This window comes from Diplotaxodon limnothrissa, linkage group LG4, assembly GCF_057381915.1.
Source record: "Diplotaxodon limnothrissa isolate DT_005_m linkage group LG4, D_limnothrissa_male_GT1.1, whole genome shotgun sequence".
NCBI classification, from domain to species: domain Eukaryota; kingdom Metazoa; phylum Chordata; class Actinopteri; order Cichliformes; family Cichlidae; genus Diplotaxodon; species Diplotaxodon limnothrissa.
In genome coordinates this window covers 23289234-23310937 of record NC_140599.1, presented here as the reverse complement: position 1 = coordinate 23310937, position 21704 = coordinate 23289234, and the positions used below count along the sequence as shown (strand labels likewise).

General features: G+C 40.6%; 1 protein-coding gene across 3 annotated transcripts; it reads right to left on the bottom strand.

Moving 5' to 3' along the window:
* Positions 1 to 306: 306 nt before the first annotated feature.
* Positions 307 to 21217, bottom strand: prkacaa (protein kinase, cAMP-dependent, catalytic, alpha, genome duplicate a). Of its 3 annotated transcripts, none has more exons than XM_085351672.1 (10): positions 20453 to 21217; positions 8984 to 9045; positions 7798 to 7926; positions 7165 to 7263; positions 6973 to 7055; positions 6763 to 6889; positions 6551 to 6646; positions 6265 to 6387; positions 3315 to 3479; positions 307 to 2128 (listed from the first exon to the last, which is right to left on the bottom strand). In XM_085351672.1, the coding sequence occupies exons 1-10, from the start codon at positions 20496 to 20498 to the stop codon at positions 2003 to 2005; spliced, it is 1056 nt and encodes a 351-aa protein (XP_085207798.1). In that variant the 5' UTR covers positions 20499 to 21217; the 3' UTR covers positions 307 to 2002. The 3 variants fall into 3 exon arrangements, with proteins under 3 accessions (XP_085207798.1, XP_085207797.1, XP_085207796.1); XM_085351671.1 differs by lacking the exon at positions 20453 to 21217 and adding an exon at positions 18122 to 19209; XM_085351670.1 differs by lacking the exon at positions 20453 to 21217 and adding an exon at positions 12410 to 13041.
* Between the last annotated feature and the right edge of the window lie 487 nt (positions 21218 to 21704).

Here is a 21704-nt window from a genome sequence, read left to right as displayed (position 1 = left end):
CTGGAGCCAAAACCCCCCAAAACATTCTAAACATGTCACGTTACACGACTGTATGACAAAGAGCTCGATGCACATCAAACAGTTCACAGAAACTTTTCAGTGAGATGGACAAGGTCTAGCACCTAAGGCCTATGTATGGATGGCAGGTGGGCGACAGCGTTAAGTCCTTCAATGAACCAAAACATTGTGTTCACTCAACAAACCAGCAATAAGATTTGGTCTGCGATTGTCTTGCATCCATGTAAAGAAACTTGGCCAAAAAAAAAAAAAAAAAAAAAAAAAAAAAAAAGCTTTAGGTTTGCTTCCTTGGTTTTAATTTGTTACAGAGAAAGCTGGAAAAATAAAAGAAACAAAACACTCCCAAACCCAACAGTTCAAAAAAGAAAAAGAAAATTGGTTGGACTGTAAATCTATGAAGGTGTTGCATGTGGGGAGAATTACAAAAAGGGGAGGGGTGGGGCAAAAAGGTCAGGGAAGAGGAGAAGCACAACCCCGGTGACAATTATCTGCAATCTGCTGCCCTACAACTGAATAATGACTCAAACCCAGAAGAACTTTGACGCATTTAACTGGGTCTTGTTCCCAATCCATCTTCCAATAGAGCACTGACTGTCCTTTTTAATGTTAAACATTATTCGTGATCTCAGGTACCTCGGCACGAGCAAAGCACAAAGCTCTGCCGTCTTTCTTTAAAAGTGATATTGTACAAAAATAACATGCACATGTTGTTGAAACCTTTTGCTACTGTTTTGCGTATTAAAATCCACCACCATCAGTCACATACAGGAAACTGCATTTTTCTCAGTTTGCAAATTTGGCAGAATTTATATAATATCTGTTTATTTATAAAATCTTAAAGTCAGTTTCACAGCTATGAGACATAGACATATGTTGAAAAAAGATGGATATTTCATGTTCTCTATCTTATATTTATATATATCAATATACATGTATAAATGTACTATGACTTAAATAAACAATAGTCAGGAGTGTGACCACAATGTTAGCTGCTGCTAAATCACAGCTTTTTAAACCCACCCGTGAGCACTAAATAACACACAAGCACAGAGATCGACATAAAAAGGACAAAATGATCACTGATAGGATTTTTTTTCCTTTTAAAATGCTCTAATAAATTCAGCTAAGAGAAAGACAGACTTAAATGCAGACCTCATGTTTACTTCCCGCGGGTCCCTAAACGAGCAGGACCGCAGTGAAGTTTACTGTGATAAATCATTTTCACTCTGATCAAAGAGGTCGCCGCTGCTTCAGCGGCAAGCAGCAGAGTGCATCAACTACCCAATAATCATGCCACATTGAGCAGACAAAGGCAGGTGCAGAGAGTTTTTCAAGCTTTCAACCAAAACGGGAACGAGGGCCACCGCCACCGTAGCCAAAGCTCTGCACCAACGCTTTTGACACAGTTTTCCAACCAGTTGGCATTATGATAGGCACTGCTGTTGGACTTGGTATTGCTTGGACAGATTCGGGATGGAGAGGAGACCGGGGGTGGGGAGGAGACAAGATACAACGATCACTCTTAGAGAAGCTTGAAGAGAGGGCCCGCTCAGGGGGAGGAGGGAAGAAAAAAAAAAAAAAAAAAAAAAGGAGCTTTAGCAGATTCAGTACCTTAACAGAAAAATCAATGCCTCAACCTGCAGAGACTGAAAACATGTCATTTACACCATCAGAAAGAAACAAATCTAGCTGAACAGCCACAACCTATGCCTGTTCTTGTCAAGCCCCTGGCACAAAACACAAGAGGGATAAATAAAGTGTAAAGGTAACAGTTGAGAAACAATCAAAAAGGCAACACTGCTGGTTCTGTTGGATCTTTTATCACTTTGCCTCCGTCTTTCCATTTGGGGGGTGGATTTTACATCGTTTTCCTCATCACATATAAGCAAGTTATCAGTCCACTTTAGTGCTTTCTGTCCTCAGACCCCCTTTAACTTTCTAAATCCCTGCCTCTCTCTCATAATATCACCACCGTGGTTGGTATCTAGAACTCAGCAAACTCCTTTGCACACTTCTCTGTGAAGGAGACTCTGATTTCTTCTTCGTCGTAGTCATCAAAGTTGCTTGTATCACCAGGGCCTTTGCACTTAGGAATAAAGGGAGCTTCCACCTGGAACGCAGATGGGAGACAGACGCACAGACAAAGCGGTTAAAGTGTAACTTCAAATGCATTATTCGATGAAACACTCCTACATTGATATTTGTGATGTTTGTCTGATAATCAATCTGTGAACACCCTGCAGGACCATCAGTGTAATCATGTACTTTCCCAGATGCCCATATTTGAACTTAGGCTGCTTGATTAAGGCAAAAAAAATGCCATAATTCTGGTTATTCAGCACAATTATTCATTCAATTAACATTAATCAGTTATTTGTCTTTTTGCAGGGAATCCACATTAGCTTTAATCAAACTGAAAAACAAATAGAGGTGAGGTGGTGGGGGGGGACAGGTTCACCTGTCTGTGGTGTCAGGTCTACCTATAAAGGCAGCTGCCCTTAACATACGTTTTATGCAGAGCTATTCAAACTTTGTAAAATCCTTTGACAACTTTAACTGTGAATTAGGAATTAAAAGCTACAACTCAGGAGCTCAAACTTGTATTTGTATTCATATTATACTGACAAAGGCTGAACATGGGTTTTCAAATTAGGCGCAGTGCTTTTGTTTTCTGCAGAATCCACTTTTTGCATGAAGGAAAGGGGAAAGTACTAAAACCTTTGCATATTTTTCCCCATTAACCTCTACTGAAATACCCTCTGTACACAGGCAGAACACAGGGAAATTATCCGCAGTCACAAAACACACCTAAGCTGACCGAAATCTCATTAAAAGCAGTTTCGTTTTTAAGGAAAGAATGTAATAAGGAATTTTCTCCATTCCTTCAATTGTAAATACGAAGAAACACTTATAAACATTAACTGTATATAAAAGATGGGTGTAGCTACCATAGTGACAACCATTGTTTGGAGTATTTTTTTTACGTTGCCATGTCAAGAGGTAGCATCGCTCTAAAGCAGCCCCTGCTTTTTTTTAATATTACTGTAAAAGTCATAATAATGTACAAAATGATCAACCATGTGATTGCCATGTTCTATAAGACATGAAACTAGTGATTGAGACCATAAATTCTCAATCATCTGTCATTTGCCCACAGATTTAAATACAATCACCACCTATTGGTCATTAGAAAAACAGCTGGTCTGAGGGACTTTTACCCCGACTCCTTTTTTCAGACCCCAGACTATGTTTATATTTATGTTCACATTCCTATTGCATGAAAGCTAACCTCTTACCTTCCTCTGGTAGATGGCAATCCAGTCGGTGGTGGCAAACCACTTGTGGCCCTTGATATCATTGACTCCATTCCTGAGGTTGCCAAAGCGCTTGGTCAGGTCCACTTGCAGCAAATTTCTCAACAGATCTTTCAGGTCTGAGCTGAAGTGGGAAGGAAAGCGAACCTGCAAACCACAGAAAGCAATCAGAGTCTTGTTCGGAGTGTGTTCTCAGGCATGAGGCTGATCATTTTGGGGGAAAATGTCTTATTGTGACTTTTCTGACGTAAGAGTTCAACTTTAGAAAATTAAGCTAATTCAGTTAAAGTTTAACTGAAGTGTAATAACCATTCATGGCTCTATATTCTCATGCAAGGTTGAAATTGTTTTTATATTTGGTTTGGAATAAACTAGAGATGGCACGATACCACTTTTTTATGTCCGATACCGATATCATAAATTTGAATATCTGCCGATACCGATATGAATCCGATATAGTGTTTTTTAATCAACAAAACTGTTTTTTAAATATCTTGCTGCATTTTGTATAAGTTCATACTCAAGTTTAAAACAACAACTACACTAAAGCTATTCTGTTATACCTGTATGCAAAAAAAAAATATTTCATAGTTCAGCAATACTGATCAATCTAATAAACTTAAACCTACACCATCCTCCCTATTCTGGTATTTTAAAGAGTACTTAGCATAAATATTAAGCAACCTAACCAATAGGGCTCCAACTCCCAGCAACAACAAAAATAAATAAATAAAAAATAGGGAACCACCCCTCACACTCCACCTCATGATGCTTAATCGACGTAATCAACCTTAATTTGATGCAGTGTGAAAAAAAATGCACAGAAATCAATTATTTTTCAAGAAATATTAAATAGATTCAACATCTTTCTTCAACAAAATTGCAGACTGCACAGATGGTACCTTCCCAAAGGAAAAAGTACTATAGCTTACTAGGGTATATATATTAGACTTAATAGTTACTATATACAGTAATTGACTTCTATTCATTTTACATCAAATTAAAACTTTGGGTGTCAGATAATTATTTATTAAAAGCTAGACATTTTAAATGAGAATAAGAAAGAAAAGTATGTCTTTGTGCCCCCTTTTCCCTGTTAATATCGAATTTCCCAGAGGAACCCACCCGAGGGATTAATAAAGTTCTATCTAATCTAATGCCCTATCGGCCCCCCTGGCTAAACTTTGCTAGATCCGCCCCTGCACAGTTACCAGCGTCAGCTACGTAGAAAAAGATCCTCGAGTAGAAAGTAATATTAAATACATTCTAACAACAGCTGATCAAGCTTAAACGTGCTGCTGTTGTTCAGCCGCTGGTTTCCTCTTTCTGGTGCAAAGTGGGCCAAAAGCAAACTAGAGACACGACTGGCGACAGAAAAGCCGATCAGCTGATCGTTAAGCAGTTTCATGATTGAAGTAGCAGCCAGAAGAAGCAGTCGCTCCATATATCGTTTGGTAAGCTTAACGCAGGAATGCTTTACAAACATTCAGAGATGGACTTACACACTTGCTTTACTTCTCTCGGGGATAACTTTGTCGGAGATGAAATGCCGGGTTGCTAGCGAAGCTCCACATGCTATCCAGACCACCGACAGGTCCTGCATGCCACAGCCGCTCTATCACGTGATGCATACTGCTCCGACATGCTAACGTTCTGAGGTGAGTTACGGCGTGTTGCAAGTTTTGTGAGGTGCTTTCGTGATATTTAATGGATCGGATTACATTTTTTATTTTTCTCCGATATCCGATCCAGTAATTTAGGTCAGTATCGGACCGATACCGATACGTAATATCGGATCGGTCCATCTCTAGAATAAACTATTCATTCCTTCCTCGTATAATCACTTAAATACACTGCGAGACTCTAGACCTTCAGGTGGAAAATCACACCCACCAACATGTCTACAGAGAAGGCGCTCTAGTGGCCGTTTTCAATTTTCCATGTCATGTGCATTTCTCAAAGCAGATACATTTATATTTTAATCAATCCTCCACGCATAAGAGCTTGCATTTTAGTATGGCCCAAAGTATATACATATATTGATTCTTCTCATTTTGCTAACAAGCATTCTTGCATCCTCTCTCCTCCCCCCCCCCCTCCCTGCTATCATGGAAGATCTAAGAATCATAAATGCACCTTGAAGAAATGAGGAGCCTACTGGAAGAGCAAAAATGCAAGGAAAACCTGATGTATCCTTCTTTTTCTCTCTCTCTTGCTATGAGAAGCAAATGTGATAGAAAGTAATACCAGTAAGGGAAATAAGAAGATGTGTCTAGCATAATGAAAAGCACCCCACTCTCCTGTGCTTAAAACATGCACCTACGGTGTTAATGTACCTACGACTCAATACAGTGCCTAAAAGACTCCTGTGTAGACATAAAGAGCACAGAGACACGGCTTAATTAAATTTGATGGTTCTCTGGTTGTGAGTGGTTGTGTCCATTTGTTTCCACTCTCCTTTGAACCTTCTGCTGCATGAGACATTTGTGTCTAAGGAGTTGCTTCCAGCTAGTTGTTCTTTTGCTTTTCTCACCACTGTTGAGACCATACGTGAAAGTCAGAGATGACATTTGGGAGCTATAAACTACACATTATATTAAACAGTTTTACAGAGGAATCACTTCACGCACGACTTCTTTCTACTGCAGCTCGTGCTCTGCGCTGTCCTGTCTGCATTTGATTTTATGAGTTTTGCGGCGGCTCATAGAGTCGACATTAACTTTTTCTCTTGATTCATAGACAGTATTTCTCAGAAATAATAATTGAAAAGCTAAATGCGTTATTTTATACACTTTTCAAATCATAAAGGCTAAAGGTTCAAATGTAACAGTGTGTATTTGAAGCAGTAATAGGTGGTAAAAATGAGTCCTTAGTTGGGGATAAGTGCACAGTTCTAATGCCTACACAAATTTTTCCAGGTAGCCAAACTCACCTTTCCTGATACAATCTTTTCGTAAATCTGAATAGGCTGGTCTGCAAAGAAGGGTGGGTAACCAGCAGCCATCTCGTATATCAGTACTCCCAAAGCCCACCAGTCCACAGCTTTGTTGTAACCCTGAAGAATACATGAGAAACAAAGGGCATCAAACATGTCCGCTAACAAACACTTCACACTACAATTTTCACAGGAAACAGCAAAAAGAAAGCTGTTTCACAGTCTAAAAGCTGATGAAGCAATTGCTTCCTAAATTTCCCCTGTTAATCTGCTTAACACTTACTTTACTGAGGATGATTTCTGGCGCCAAGTACTCGGGAGTCCCGCAAAGCGTCCAAGTTCGGCCTTTCACCCTTTTTGCAAACCCAAAATCTGTTACCTAAGAAACAGAATAAACAGCCCTTAACCGCTAGTCGCATACGGGGAGAGCACTTTTAGAGACGCTAAGCAGCAAATGTTGTTGATGATGACTGAATACAAACATGTAACCCATACCTGTATGTAACCTTGCTGGTCAATGAGCAGGTTCTCTGGCTTCAGATCTCGGTAGATGAGATCCAGCGAGTGAAGGTATTCGAAGGTCAGTACAATCTGCGCTGCGTAGAAGCGGGCGTGCGGTTCACTGCAAAAACAACATACGAGGCTCAATACTTAAAGTCTGGGAACAGCACATGGAGGCCTTTCATCAGAGTTAACACAACTCACCTGAATCTACCAATCCTCCTTAAGTGTGAGAACATTTCACCCCCAGGCACGTACTCCATTATCATATACAGATTGCTGTTGTCCTGTAGTGAGATGAGGAAAGACTTACTGACACGTAAAGCATGCACGCATAAACAAGCCGGCCAAATTACTACAGATAAACAACAGAAGTGGAAGGACACAAATGCGTACCTTAAAAGAGTGCTCCAGTCGCACCAGAAATGGAAAGCTGACGGCTTGGAGGATACGCTTCTCATTTAGTGTGTGCTCTATCTGCTTCAGCTTCACTACCTGTGAGGGATCAGGACATAGAAAGGTAAGAAGGCTGTCAAAAAGAAAAACAAATAAACAAACCCCCCCCCCCCCAAAACAATGATTACATCTCAGGACAGATTTCGATAAATTCAAATAACGCTGTGGAAAAGTAACCAAAAATGCACAGTATGGAAAAGGCCAATCAGAATAGCTGTGAGCAGTGTCGACCCATCGCGTAGTTCCATTTCTATGACGTGCTTGTCAGGCTACCCACAGGGTTTCAGGGGGTTTTGCAGTTATGATGTAGTTATGGTGTGAATTTCCCGAAACTTTGACATGTAAAGCTAGAAAGTGTCTTTTGACACTGGAAAACGTCTAAACTTCAACGTGACCTTCTGGAAATTCCAAAGCCAGTATTTGTAAGAACATATGAGAACAAATGGTTCATACAATCTTGGTATAAATGTTTTTGTACAAGGCATGATATGATACAAGCCAGAGCACCCAATTGAGTCATATTTATTTACTCTCCAATATACTCTTGAATTAGCTTCATCAAAAATACCGTACCTTCTGTTTGTCAAGTATTTTCATGGCGTAATGCTGACCAGACTCTTTGTGTTTCACCAACATGACTCGACCAAACGAGCCCGTGCCTAAAGTCTTCAAACGCTCGAAGTGATCCAACGCCGCAGTTTGCTGGGAGACAGAAGACCATGCCAGTTAGAGAACGATCACAATCTGTTTGTCCTTACAAGCCCCACATAGTTCTTTGCTAAACCTGAACTAAAAGGCCATCCCATATCAGTAACAAGATATTTTACTATGAATCGGACATATCGTCTTTTGTTTGAGGCACACTCATGGTGAACTTCTCTGACAGCATCTAAACATGTCGTGGCTTCGCTGCTGATTAAGTGACCTTGTTAATTTTCCATAAAAGGTGCTACAGTAATCTGAGCACATCTCATTCAACACAAGTCTGAATGCATGCAGTTACATTAAGGGGCAAACACGTGCAGTTGCACTCGCGTGCCTCTGTCTAAGCAGCTCGGTGCGCTACAGAATGCCTTTAAAAGCAATTACATGTTCACATTTAAAACTTAATTTCACCAAATCTCTTCTAATTATATTAAGTTTGAGAAAATTGTCTATGATCTATCTATGCTGGTCCCTCTCTCTTTCTCTGAGTCAGGGGTGGGTCGTTCGCTGTAGCACCCTGCGCGACACAGAGATCATGCTTCTTCTTAACAATGGCAAAAATGGACATTCAAAAGCGTGGTCGCAGTTCACAAGAGTAGGTTCCACATCGAGTCCTGCAACTAGTCTTAAGGGGAAAAACTGCACATGGCCTGTAGCACTCTCAGACACCGTTTTCGTGTCTGAAAGTAGCCCCGAGGAACATCTGCATAAGCGATCCACGTCTGGATGACAGAATGCCGTCTCCTTAACAGCCTGATAAATCCAGCAGGGTTATATATTCTGCGACTGAAAGTGGCTGTCAACTGTATTATTACACACATGCCCAGCAGAGGGCGAACTGCCCTTAAGAAATGAATGGGCTTTCATTAGTTTAGGGGCAGGCCTATTTCCATGACACTGGCTGAGTAAATGAGCGTAAGAAACATTAATCAAGTCACGATTCATTGTGAAATACACTAACAATACAGTGCCTCAACACAACTAAAACTAAAGCATGCTACAAATAACAGAGTGACACAGTAATGAGGAGAAACTAAATTATGTCTCATCTCACCTGTGCTGGATTCTCCCATTTTTTCAGAAAATCTTCTTTGGCTTTGGCAAGAAACTCCTTCACTGCAAAGAGAAACAAAATTCCCATTCAGAGAGTTTTCACCCAAACCTAACTGAATTTAATAAGACTTTTATAAGGATATTGAAGCACTGGAGAGCAACATAACATGCTTGTGATGACTGGATGTCTGGATTTATCAGCTGCTGCCAGCAAGCAACAATGAAAGAGAACAAGCGAATACGTAGCACATAGTTAAAGTTGTCAAATTTGTAAATTAAAAAAAAAAAATGCTATAGATGACCTTATTCACAGAATAGAGAAAATAATACAACACAGCAATACTTAATAGCAAGACACAAATGAACAACAAAGCCAAATTGAAATAGTAAAGCTTTAAATAAACTGGAGTCTAAACGAACTTCTATTCATTCTAGTCTGTTCTTTTTTTGTTCTTACAACTAAGTGATCAATTTCAAAGAATTCCAGGTTAGTTTCATTAAATCAACATTTCTGCCATCAAAGAACAACTTTGAGGTATCACTTCAGGCTTAGACTAAACAAACTCATCTTTTGAAGCCTCAAACGTCTTTGACTGCACACTGGAGAATAATGGAATAAGTAAAACGATATAAATCTGCATATATTTACAAATTCAATTTGAAAATACTGCTCAAAAGTCTGGGGTCACTTTGAATGTCCTTGGTGAAAAAATCTCATAAAACCTGAAGCTGATGAGAAATCTTGAAAATGATGATTCATGGAAGACTAATGGCAACACAGGCGTAAAGAGACTCATTTTCTGGCACACTACCATCGGGAGTCATGTTTCAAAGAGTCTTTGTTATATAAAACAAATTTATCATGTTAAAGGTTACGCAGATCACGTCAGCGCTTGAACCCAAGCAATGCAGGACTAAGACTGATATTGCTATCAATATTTAGTGATTTAAAAATCCGGTATATGGATTATATTGACCAATACTTTTTCTTTGACACTTGTTATGTGTAGTTATGTATCTAGCAGTTTACATTCTGTCCCAATCGCCTCATTGTTGTTTGTGGTGTTCCAAATATGTGCTGGCAACCAAACAGCTGCTCTCTGACAGAAACTATGCCACATCAATTCATGTAAAATGGTAAAAGGCCTTTCTCAATTGCTTTTAATATTTTTCGAATGTTCATTTATCTGCCATTAGAAATGCAGAAACGAATAAATTGCTAATACCGAACACTGATAAATCAGTCAGGATGTAGTCAGCAAAGCCGAAATCCGCCTCTGCGTTTGAGTTTGTCAAAACGACATTGAAATAAATTTCTTTGTGTAATAAATTAAAGCTATTCCGTGTGGGACTTCATTTCCAAGACACTTAGTACACGCTTTTGTATGAGGACCTGTCGTCCAAACCCCAGTGCAGTCTTATAGTAGTATTTAATGAAGGAAATAAGCCACTCAGATCAACAGTTTTCAGGGTTTTCCATTAGGTCATAGTACCTGGTACCGGGTACTTTTTTAGTGACTTCTCAGGTGGGGTTCCAAGCAATCCGAGGAGGTACTAAACTGTGACGTCAGATTTCATGCCGCTGACTGGCAGCTCGTTAGTGTCACCCATGAGAGCATCTTGTTTACGAAAGTCAAAAACGCCATTTTTGAAACCCGCCAACGAGGGAAATGGCTACAAAAAAACAACAACAAAAAAAAAAAACAACCCAGTGATCCCCGAGTCTGATGACAAGCCACAGGTATATTCTTGTTATATTCGCCCACCTTTATTGTAGTGTTCGTGTCGCATGTTAGTTACGTCGTGGGATTGTAATGGAAAACCAGTCGATCCGGGTCGAATCGTGGAGAGTCAATCCGAGTAGGTACTAATGGAAAAGGGGCTTTAGTTTAGGACTTAACTGAGAAAGGTAAGTACATCTAGAGAAACAATCAGCTGCACACCGAGTCCTGGCATTTATCCGTTAAGAAAGTCATTTTGTCCTGTTCTCAGGGAGTAGTACACACATTCATATGAAATCTTCAAGGTTTCTTTATCCTGCATTTAACAGGCTGCCTTTATCAGAACAAGAACACTAACAAGTTTTGGTAGAAGCATGTTTATTTTTTGGCTATTTTAGGACTCCAACCAACTAATGACAGTCATAACACTTGCACTCAGCTTAAATGGATGGAGATGACTTTTTTCTTTAATTAAAAAAAAAAAAAGAAGAAGAAAAAGACATTCCTAAGTGGTATACGTTTGAGTGGCATTGTAATCCTGTGGACAGACTGTAACAACTTTACACACACAGTCATATGAAGAAGTTCTTTTCCCCCCTTATCTTTATGGGGTTAATCTCAGTGCTCTGTGGGAACATGTAGATAACCAACCCTTCCTCATTCTTCCTTAGTGTCATTGCACCGTGCACAGCTGCTGAGCTGAAGTGTGCTATTTATACTGTTAGTACTGGAAACAGAATGGTGACAGTTGTAGGCCGACAACTGCTTTAGTAAAATTGAGTCCACTTTTCTGTGTTGCTGTTATTACAAAAACATAAATGAAGTGTGGAGAACGACTCAATGACTTTTAACGATCAGATTATAAGCTTAACAATTTTGACATCTTTTTAAAAGAATTGAATTCAAGCGAAAGCTAATTGATAGCCGTTACCTTAAAATCAATACTAAAACTACTAAAATGTACAAATCTCTTAAAAAAAAAAAAAATGTTAAGGCTTAAATGATCATGTGGAATTTCTGTCTGCTTTGGCGATCAATAGAACACAACAGCCTGGGGCACAGTTTAAATTAAGCCAGTCAACTGTCAATAATGAAAGTGCTCGGTCGTTTATTCATCAGCTTTGTGATACGGCTAATGTCCTGTTGGAGTGATGTCGGAATCAGAAAACTGAAAATTAATTATGAAAAACAAACAGCTACCTACTCATAAATGTCTCGTGCAAGCATTTGTGCATCTCTCTCTCTCTCACACACACAAACACAAACACACACCAAGAGAAAAGCTTAATTCTCATCTAGCAAACATCATTTCCTGCAAATTCTCAAAAGACCAGCAGCTCCAACAATTGGATAGGAGCAACAATGGCAAAGACTAAAGTTCCTATAAACATGTCAGGAGCACTGTGGCTCTCAGAGAGCAATGGAAGCAGAATGGTCACCAGGGAGAAAACATTTCCTGTGAAAGTTGCACAACTTCCACTTCCAAGCAGAAAAAGCCATTACTGGAATAACTTGGAACTGCGCAAAGGAAAGACATGGAAAGAAGTTGCTGGCAGCTATATGGACACAGCAACAGGACTGGTATCAAGGAGTACCAATGGAGATACAGCTGATCTAAATAAATAAATAAATAAATAAATAAATAAATAAATAAATAAATTTTTTAAATCCATGTTCTTACTCTCCTGTAGCTCCAAATTTCTTACCATCTGGGAGGACTATGGGTACCTCTGGTGCTGCAGCATCTGCCGAGCGCGACCCCGATTCACTTGAGCGTGAGGATGACTCCCTCTTCCCTGCATGCCTTCTGGAGCTCTTCCTGTCACACATTAGCCCTGCAAAGTCTCCCCTATACTACTTCTTGGCCTCTTCCTCACAGCCACTGACTCATGACCTATCCTCCCCCTCTGACAGCACTCTGGTCAAGTCAGCAGGCCCACACATCCACAAAAACCCAGCCAAAAGTCCCTGCCGGCAGTCTTCAGTCTTTCCTGTGACTTTCACTCTGCTGGAGACCAAGTTCAAAAAGTAGCATCCACCTCCAGTGTGCACTCATAGTATGGAGAACAGTGCTGCTCCCGTTAGACTCGAGCAGATCAATTGGTCCCTTGCTTGGTTTCAATATTTATTCTGTACACAAAGTACTCACTGCTGTTCCCTCTCATGTCTCTCTCTCACACACACACACACACACACACACACTATTGATCTAAACAGGGGCATAATCATCAGGGGGAGGGGGCATAAAACACTAGCTGGTATATTTATCCAACCCAGAGATGAAGTCCTATGGAAAACTAGGCCTAAGCAAGTACCCTTGAGATGAACTAGACACATCTAGCAGCAGCTAAAACTTTCCCCAATTAGCACAACCAATCAGATGTCACTGATGAAAAACTTTCAGAGATGATCTGGGTGTTTCAGAAACATAAAAAGTGGCACTCTCAGGAGACGCTAGCAAAACAGGAAGGCACAAACCACAGTGAACCCCCCTCCCCCGCCCGGGACACACACACACACACACACACACACACACACACACACACACACACACCCCCCCCAAAAGCACCAGAGTCTGTTGTTTAGTGCCAGGGTTGAATTGATCCTCCAAAAATCAATCCCACATCTCTCCCCTGGGCCTCACTGCCCCACTCTGACGCAGGAATAGAGGGGTTATATTAGGGCGAGTTGACCGACATTAAACCGCAACGCGCGCCAAAATCAGGTGTGAGTCTACACCAGGCCTTGTTCAGATAGCATACAAGCCTTTGTGGTGAATAAGAAAGCAGTAAATGAGCAAACAGAGCTGTATGTAAAATGGAAATGAGATCAAATGCTTGTAAAAGGTGAGAACTCGGCTTTTAGCCATGAAATGAAAACAGGGAGGGGACAAATACTGACAAAGTCATGAATGTGGAGTGTTTTACCATCTTAAACAGAGCAGATGTGTTAATTTACTGACCAATTCAGGAGCAAGCGAGCTGACAGCCAGTCATGAAGTGTGGGATCAATCTTATTTTCATGCATGATATACATTTTTGCCAAATACTGCAATATCAGAGAGACAAAACAAAACAAAACAAAAAACATTAACGGACACAAGGAGCACCCTGAAGTGTACTGAGAGGGAAGCTGCAGTAAAGGTACACCCCTAACTCTGACGGTTCTAATCATGAGACGCAAAAACTAATAGAAGCCAACCTAGCCAGGAAGCATAGCAATCTGTTATCAGCAGTGAGGACAGTAAAGACAGATGAAAGTTGAGGAAAATACAGCAGCGATACTCCCAGAGAGGAGAGGAGATGTGCCCGCCGTTTAGAGGTTTTGCAAAAGGAGACTACTTCACATTTTGTCATGTTGCTTCCGTGCTCTGAGATTAACCATGGGTGGAGCTCAGGCAGCTCCTACACACATATAGACAGGAAACTAGGTGAGGCAAAAGCAATGCGTTACCCGAGGCTAATAAGTACTTTCTTTTTCCTGGCTACAGAATGTGTGCCACAAAATCTGGAAAAGTCAGTCAGAGAGGAGTTGGTTTTAAAGCTAGCTCATGTAGCTGCTTACTTTGTTAAAAACAAAACAAAAAAGCAAAAGAGAGTAGCATTAAAAGCATAAAAGGAAGAATTTAAGACTAATAAAGTCAGTACAAGAGGAAATTCTTTGTTTAACATGTGATGTTATTTATATACGCGTTTCATATATTTTTACAGTCCTTATAGGAAGTAGTTAGTGTAAAGGACTAAAAGGACTGGAGTCCTTTGCGTTCTGAACTGTCACCTGACTGTAGTCTTCTGCTTCAAGGTTAAGCGTGTTTAGAGAAGCTCTTCTGCTTACATTGGTTGCAACAAATTGGCTATTTGAGTAAGTGTCATCTTCCCATCAGCTCAAAATGCTGGTCTCCTCTGACCTCTAGCCTCTCAGTAAGGCATTTTCACGCAGAGAACTGCCACTCACTCAATATTTTCTCAATTTTTCATACCACTGTCTGTAAACTCCAAAGATGCCTGTGAAGGAAATCCCAGTATATCAGCAATTTCTGAAATACACCAACATCAACCACCTCGCCAATGTGAAAGTCACTTAAAATCACCTTTCAGCTCTAGCAGATCCTCCTGACCTCAGTCTAAGGCTCTGTTAATGAATTTGCAGGAGGTGGTAATGGCCATGTTTAAACGCCTAATAAATGTATTAATTAATTACCATCTGATCGGTTGATTACATATTTGCCTCAAAAAGCACTTTAACAAGTATGCCCAATAAACTGGCCATTGAGTCTATATAGTTATGCCACCCAGGTATTTTCAAGTACCTTTGCACTCCAATGAATGTCACATGCAGGTAAAATGTCTATAACCATCAGCTTCATTGTGTAATTTCAGCTTGAGAACTGCTGCATATTTCAATCATCCATGGCAGACAAAATTAAGCAAGTGAAAATACCCCACATTTTGAGAACAGGTATAGGAGATTTTGTGATGCATGCATGCTGCTGGATCTCAGGGTTATTTAGCAGCGAGTGTCAGTTTGCCGTGTTATCAGTTTAGTGCTCTAAGCTTGCCTGAGATGTCTGATTGGCTTTCAACACTGAGGTCAACTGATAAGCAGTGCAGGCTTACGACACACACAAAACCCCCCAAACAACTTTAAGCATTACACAAATCAGCTGCATGCAGAGCAGGGGCAGGTCATGAACCCCACAGATATTTATAGACGGAGTTGTACTTTTATTGAGTGCTACCTCATTATATTGTCATAGTCAAAACACACACAAGCACACAAACATCCTGTGTCATAACTGCTTAACTGACCAAGGTTTTGCTCATATTTACAGGACCCACTGATCACCCATTAGCAATTTTTTTTCTTACAACAAAATGCTCACATACTTTAAAAATACATGCAGTTTTTGACCCTTATACTATAAGTTGCAGCAATACCTCTCTTCAAAAGGACTATGCATGACCAGTCATCTGCATGTTTAAATGTTGCAGCCCTTGCAAGTCGCCACCAGAAATACTACTCAGTCAAACATCATCTGATTAATGAAAAGCATTAATGGTTAAAAGATGCTCTCATCATGCCACCCACCCCTAACATGGTCTGCAGCTCAGACAGACGGCTGTGGCCCCTTTCTCTCTCCCTCTCTGTGATGGGAAGTTTTAAACAAGCGAGATGTTAAGTAAGCAGATGACAGCTGCTGAACCAGTGCAGTGCACACTTTGATGTTGGATCTTAATGGTCGTGTATCGGCTGACGCCAGCAAGGAAAAAAGGCTGGTAGTGCAAGGACTGCTAACTAATCTGACTGTGTGTGCGTGTGTGTGTCTCAATGACACAATGTGTCACACATTTCAGCAACATTTACAACGTGATTTGATTGTCGAATGTTGATTTGAAATACATATGCAAAGGTTTAACCGACGTTTAACCTCAACCGTTTGACTGTGCTCGATTTATCTTGCGTTTTCATGCGTCCATGGTTGACTAGTCTGCTTTTTTCTCCTGTTCACGAGACTAGTAAACTACTCGCTACTCAACTTTTCACCCTGCCTCTAATTCTGCTCGTGTTCCTTTAACGCCTTCCCCTCCCCCCTCCACTAAAAATCCAGTCTCCTCTCACTAGTGAGCAGGTCCAGCAAAAATGAGATAACACCGAGCTACGTTTGCTTGCAAGCACGAATCATGACACTTGGCAAAGACGTAGAACATGGGCAAGAGGAAAAGAGACAGGATGAACATTTTTAAAACTGCGAAATAGGGCGTTGGCATTGGCCTTGAGTGTCGAGGACACGCCCTAAGACACTTTTAAGTTCTCCGCACGTGTATTATCTGGGGATGCCAGCTTAGTTTAGGTTGCTCTGTAGCATAAAAGGTACAAAGAAAACAACAATTAAACCCGGTCCTTATTCATAAGTCTCCAATCTGTGTTAAAGATTTTCATAATTTCTGATTTGTTCTCAGTATTATCATTTTGACACAGCCCTGGCTTGTGGACACATCAAAGATAGCATTTTGCATGGCTGACGTTAAGAGAGTTTTTTCCTATTGTTATCGGGACACTGCCATCGTAAGTGAATTACAAAGCATAAAGTTAAATCATAAATCAGTTTCTTAGACAATGCAACAATTATGATTTTACTCTTGGCGATCTGTGTTGAGTAAAGTACTCAATAAAATAGCGATAGTACAAATCAAAATCCATTTGATTTTATACAGCAAAGTGTACACAATTTGAACACAATCACTTGGGATAAGATTTAAGATCAAGAATATTTGGGGGGGGTTTTTGTTTTGTTTTTTAGATGGATGCTGAAAGTGATTGTGCTTTAAAAATGGGCATGAAATCACTTAAAACCCATCTAGGCAACATAGGTTTAAAAGAAAAAAAACTTCCAAAGCTGATGCACTTATGACACTCTGGATGTCATGTAAAGTAACTTTCACAAAGCCGTTATGTAAATATGTTGCAGGGTGATGTTATTAAGTTACAAAAAAGAAAAAAAAAAAAAAGACTGAACTGGCCAATAAGGCTTTTTGCCAGTTCAGAAGCAGCATGTTTTTCCTAGTGAGAGGGAATAAGATAAGATAACCTTTATTAGTCCCACACGTGGGAAATTTGTTTTGTCACAGCAGGAAGTGGACAGTGCAAAAGTTATGACGCAAAAATTAGAATACAATAAGAATAAATACAGTACACAGCTGTACAGAATAGAATAAAATAATATACTATATACAGTAGAATAAAATAGAATAAAAATATACAATAAGATAAAAATAGAATACGAATGCTATATACAACTGAGTAAAAATACAACGATGCCAGAAAAGATTATTGCACTTAGTGTTATTGCACATGTGTGGATGTGTGTAACTGCCTTATAAGTAGACTTGGCTGAGTTTTTTTTTGTTCATGCACAAAAAAAAAACAACAACCTTTAAACCACACTAACGCAAAGCGAACGTTTTGCAAAGCCCAATGAGAGCACTTTAAGTGTGAAGGTACAGAAAAATGTCTTAAACTAGAGTCAGGAGGACAGTGACAAAAGCATAAGAAAGTCAAAGAATAAAAAAAAAAAAGTTTATGTTGTGTAGTTTTAGCCTGAGTGTTTTGCTGTGCAGCACAGTGCACAGAGAACTGCCCCCCTTTTCACTGTAACTATAAAAAAAACAAGTGGTAACTGAGCAGACACAAATATCAGGGTGCTCTGCTCTGCGGATGTATTTTTATACATGAACGTTAGACACTCAATCGCCCAGTTCAAGAGATTAATTTAGTGCAACATTATCGAGAAAACACAGCTTGGTTATCTGTCAGACGTTTCCCCTCTGCCTGTGAAGGACTAAGCTAAAGGGACATAGCATGAGCTACAGCTCCACCCCTAACCCACGCTACTGCCCAGCTCCAGAATAAAAACTCACTCCAGTTGCAAGCCTCTAGCTCCTCCTGTGGTCGGTCATGTCTGCCTTCTCCACTGCCTATGTCCCCTAGACAGGGTCCAGCTCGATGAAACAGCCTTCCTGCCAGCTTGTGAATTACAGACATCACACAATGCTGGAGGGAAGCCAGCTGATGTCCCGTGTAGACTTTTAAAAACTGCTGTACGTCCCGATATTTTACCAAGGAGGAATTCCACAAAAATGCTCAACTAACGTCGTCTTAAAGGCCCAAACTTTAAGCTATCCTTGTATGGCTGTTTAGTCTATAGAGCAGAAGAGGCGATGACCAACTGTGCAGAGCCTGGGCTGGAACTTCCTTGCTCCTTCACTTCCTACTGCTGTTCACTTGTCTGTCCGCCCTGCTTCTTCCTGTGGGTCAGCTCTGCACAGCAGTTCAGTGTCTCACTTGCCTGCCCAGCCTGGAAAGTTCGGGCGCGACACGTGTTAAACACCTGGACCAGCTCTCAACACTGTCCTTCCATTTTACGTAGGAAACAAAGGCGGCTGCCATGTTGCCCTTAATCTCTAGCTGCTCTGTGGAAAATGATGCTTCTGGGTGTGGCCTTTCAACCCCTTGCCTGCACCTGTCTCTGTAGATCAGACTGATAAAGATGTGAAGTATGACAAAGTATGAAAAGACCTTCCGGCAGCACTGCCTCCTCTGTCAATGTTTTTAACCTACTAATCCGTCAGTTTCCTTTACGTCTACAACCCTGAGGAAAAAAAATTAAAAATCTTTGAGCCAGGGCTCTTGAAAGCCTTGGCCTTGTTACATGGGTAACAGTACAGTAGAGAGCCTAGAGGCCATTCTTCACACTTACTCTCTACCAGCAGCAAGGAGCTGACATTCATTTAACAGGTACCCGTTCAGACTTTGCACACTTGAGCGTCATTTATGGTGTTATGGAAACATAAAACAGTGTCCTCTCAAAACTTTTCTGCAACCCTGTGATCCAGACTATTAAAAAGGAACTTCAAATGTTTTGACTGAGTTATTTTCATAAGAAATTAAGTCGTTTTTAAAAATACTTATTATTGTATATGATTAACATTTCTTTGGGGGTTTTTAATTCTACTTTTGTTGAAGAACTTTTTTATAAAAACAACAACAACAACAACAACAAATATATACTAGACAAAAACAAACAAATAAGATGGTCCAAGATCACCTCTTTCTCCACATTACACAGACTCCGTGACGCATACAAGTGCCCTTGTTCTAAATGCCGCTCATCACATGTTGTTCAAGAGACACCTCAACTCCCAACTTTGTGCCTGCAGACAAATTGCCCTCATGCATCATATGACCCTGTCCTGGTGGCATTATTTTCCTCCCTCCACTGATAACAGTTATTTTTGCTCTATGAGAGTCACTGCATTAAGATCTCACTCATCACTTAATGTAAACATCCTAATGTAAACATAACCTCCTAAGACCCGAACTCTTCCACGGCATGCATTTTTAATTTCTCTTTGATATTTGGGCATTTTTTTAACCTTATTTTTGTTTTTAAGAAAAATAAGAGCCATATATGAGGATATTCATTTAAAAATTTGATACAACAGTAGCAGTATAATGTACTTGTAAGTGGATATCAGGCCCATGTAGAGCAAAATTGAGTATTTTGGTCTAAATAACCAAAAATATTATGTCCACATATGTGAACGACAGGTCCTAGGAGGTTAATGTAAACATCCAAAGTAGTATGTGCATCTCTCCTCTGGCTTCAAAAACAGAGAAGAAAGTTTTATTTTTCTGAAGCGATTCTAAGAAGTGCACAAGAAAGCAGCTGCACAGTGGGCTTTGTGTTTGCGGTGTTATCGTCGGCTTTCATGACCTGATGTGAAGACCTAAAAAACACAAACCGCAAGGAAACCTATGACTGTTGTATGAGGCCAATTGTTGTCATCCTCACTGGTAACTCTGAATATAACCTCGGGCTCGCAGTCACGAGCTTTCCCACAGGATGAGCAGAGAAAATGAATAACATCCCCTGCTGTTCCGATGAGTTGACCGTGGCCTCACAGTAAAACAACTTTGGCTGAAAGTGTATGACAGTGTATGAGGTGAATGACCACGGGTGGGTGTCCTTCGTGGGTCTAGGTTGACAAACACTTCTTCATATTAGAGAAAATCCGTTGCAGCATTTTAATGTGGTCTCATTATGGATGCACAGTACAGATGCTAGGTTGTATACTCCATATGTACCTGTCATTATGGGAAACAGGAAATGACTATAGCAAAACGATCTAAGGGGCAGACGGCATGATCGGGCTAGCTGCTTCAACTTAGAGGTAAAGGGTACAACTCACCGCTCTCCATCTCATTGCCCTTCTTTGCTGTGGGCGTGTTGCCCATGATGGCAGGCTGATGGTGGAGTCCCTTGGCTCGGAATCAGTTTTCCTTTGCGAGTCACTGAGTATTGTTACACCGTTAACGCAAGTCACTGGACTCAATGAAGCTGACAGCTAGCTACTAGCTGACAGCTATCATTATTGACTAAATGTAAATGTAGATCAAAGCAGTACTCTTCCGTTGTGACTTCAGGGAAACTCAGAAGACTGCCCCAAGCGTTAGCCGCTTTAAGTTAGCTCAGCCTAGCGCGTTAGCTCGCAGAGATAGCCAGCGGATGTCAGCTTGGTAGCGTTAGCTCGTCGATTTCTCCAGCAAGCACGGACAAATCAACTTGTCAATTAGTTGTTATTTATTTCCACAGACGGCTTGGTTTTGTACCAAAAAAAAAAAAAAAAACCTCAAGTCCGGGCACAGATCGTCGAAAGCCACTTCCGTCTGTCTAACTAGCAAGCTAAAGTTAGCTTCTGAGCGTTCCTCGCAGTCTGGCCTTAACTAACCAGGTACTCTCTCAGTGTATGCAGGCCTTCTCACTTGAGACCTTTTAAAAAAAAATGTCCAGTATAGTCGGGGTTTTTTTAACAATGGCGCTTATCCCACTTGATTTCTCCTCATTCGTTTCCAAAGAAGCCGTCAAGTGCAATGGTTTCCTGGGACCGACCACCTGATAGTCGATTCCTCAGATCAACAGACCCCTTCCATTAATCTTCAGACCGCAAGGGAAACTCCAGTCATCCATCCACCCAGGCCCGCCTTCGCCTGCCTCTGAGTGGCCCCGCGCACAGACAATTACGTGCGAGGCGTAGCTATTCGAGCGCTCATTGGATCAGCATCTACACATTGAATCATTGCATTCATGCGATTCGACTGTCAAGCGACTTCGTCCCGCCTCCCGGACTTGCCAGTAGCTAAAATGCCAATAACAGTTACCGCGTCTTTCGATTTTGACTGCAAATTAACAGCTTTTCTTTATTTATCTGAGAGATTATTGTAGCGAAAGCAAATCAGATGCTTTTGCAATAATCCTCATATTTGCAGTGCAATGTTTTTCGTTTCTGTGGCCTAGCCACCCCCTTTACCATAGCAATCTGTGATTGGTTGTGACGTTAATACATACTATTTTTAGTAAAATGTGAAAATATGAGGGGATACTCACACTTGTATTTGTGATACTGCGCTTGCAATATGATAAAAGTGTGGAATATACTTATA

What these genes read in the sequence shown, in the direction of transcription:
- prkacaa (XM_085351671.1), bottom strand. Translation starts at nt 18,245, where the DNA reads ATGTCTGTAATTCACAAGCTGGCAGGAAGGCTGTTTCATCGAGCTGGA. An exon ending in AATGGGAGAATCCAGCACAG is followed by an intron (nt 7,927 to 8,983) that starts GTGAGATGAGAC and finishes TCTGTCTCCCAG; the next exon opens with CAAACTGCGGCGTTGGATCA. An exon ending in AAATACTTGACAAACAGAAG is followed by an intron (nt 7,264 to 7,797) that starts GTACGGTATTTT and finishes GATCCCTCACAG; the next exon opens with GTAGTGAAGCTGAAGCAGAT.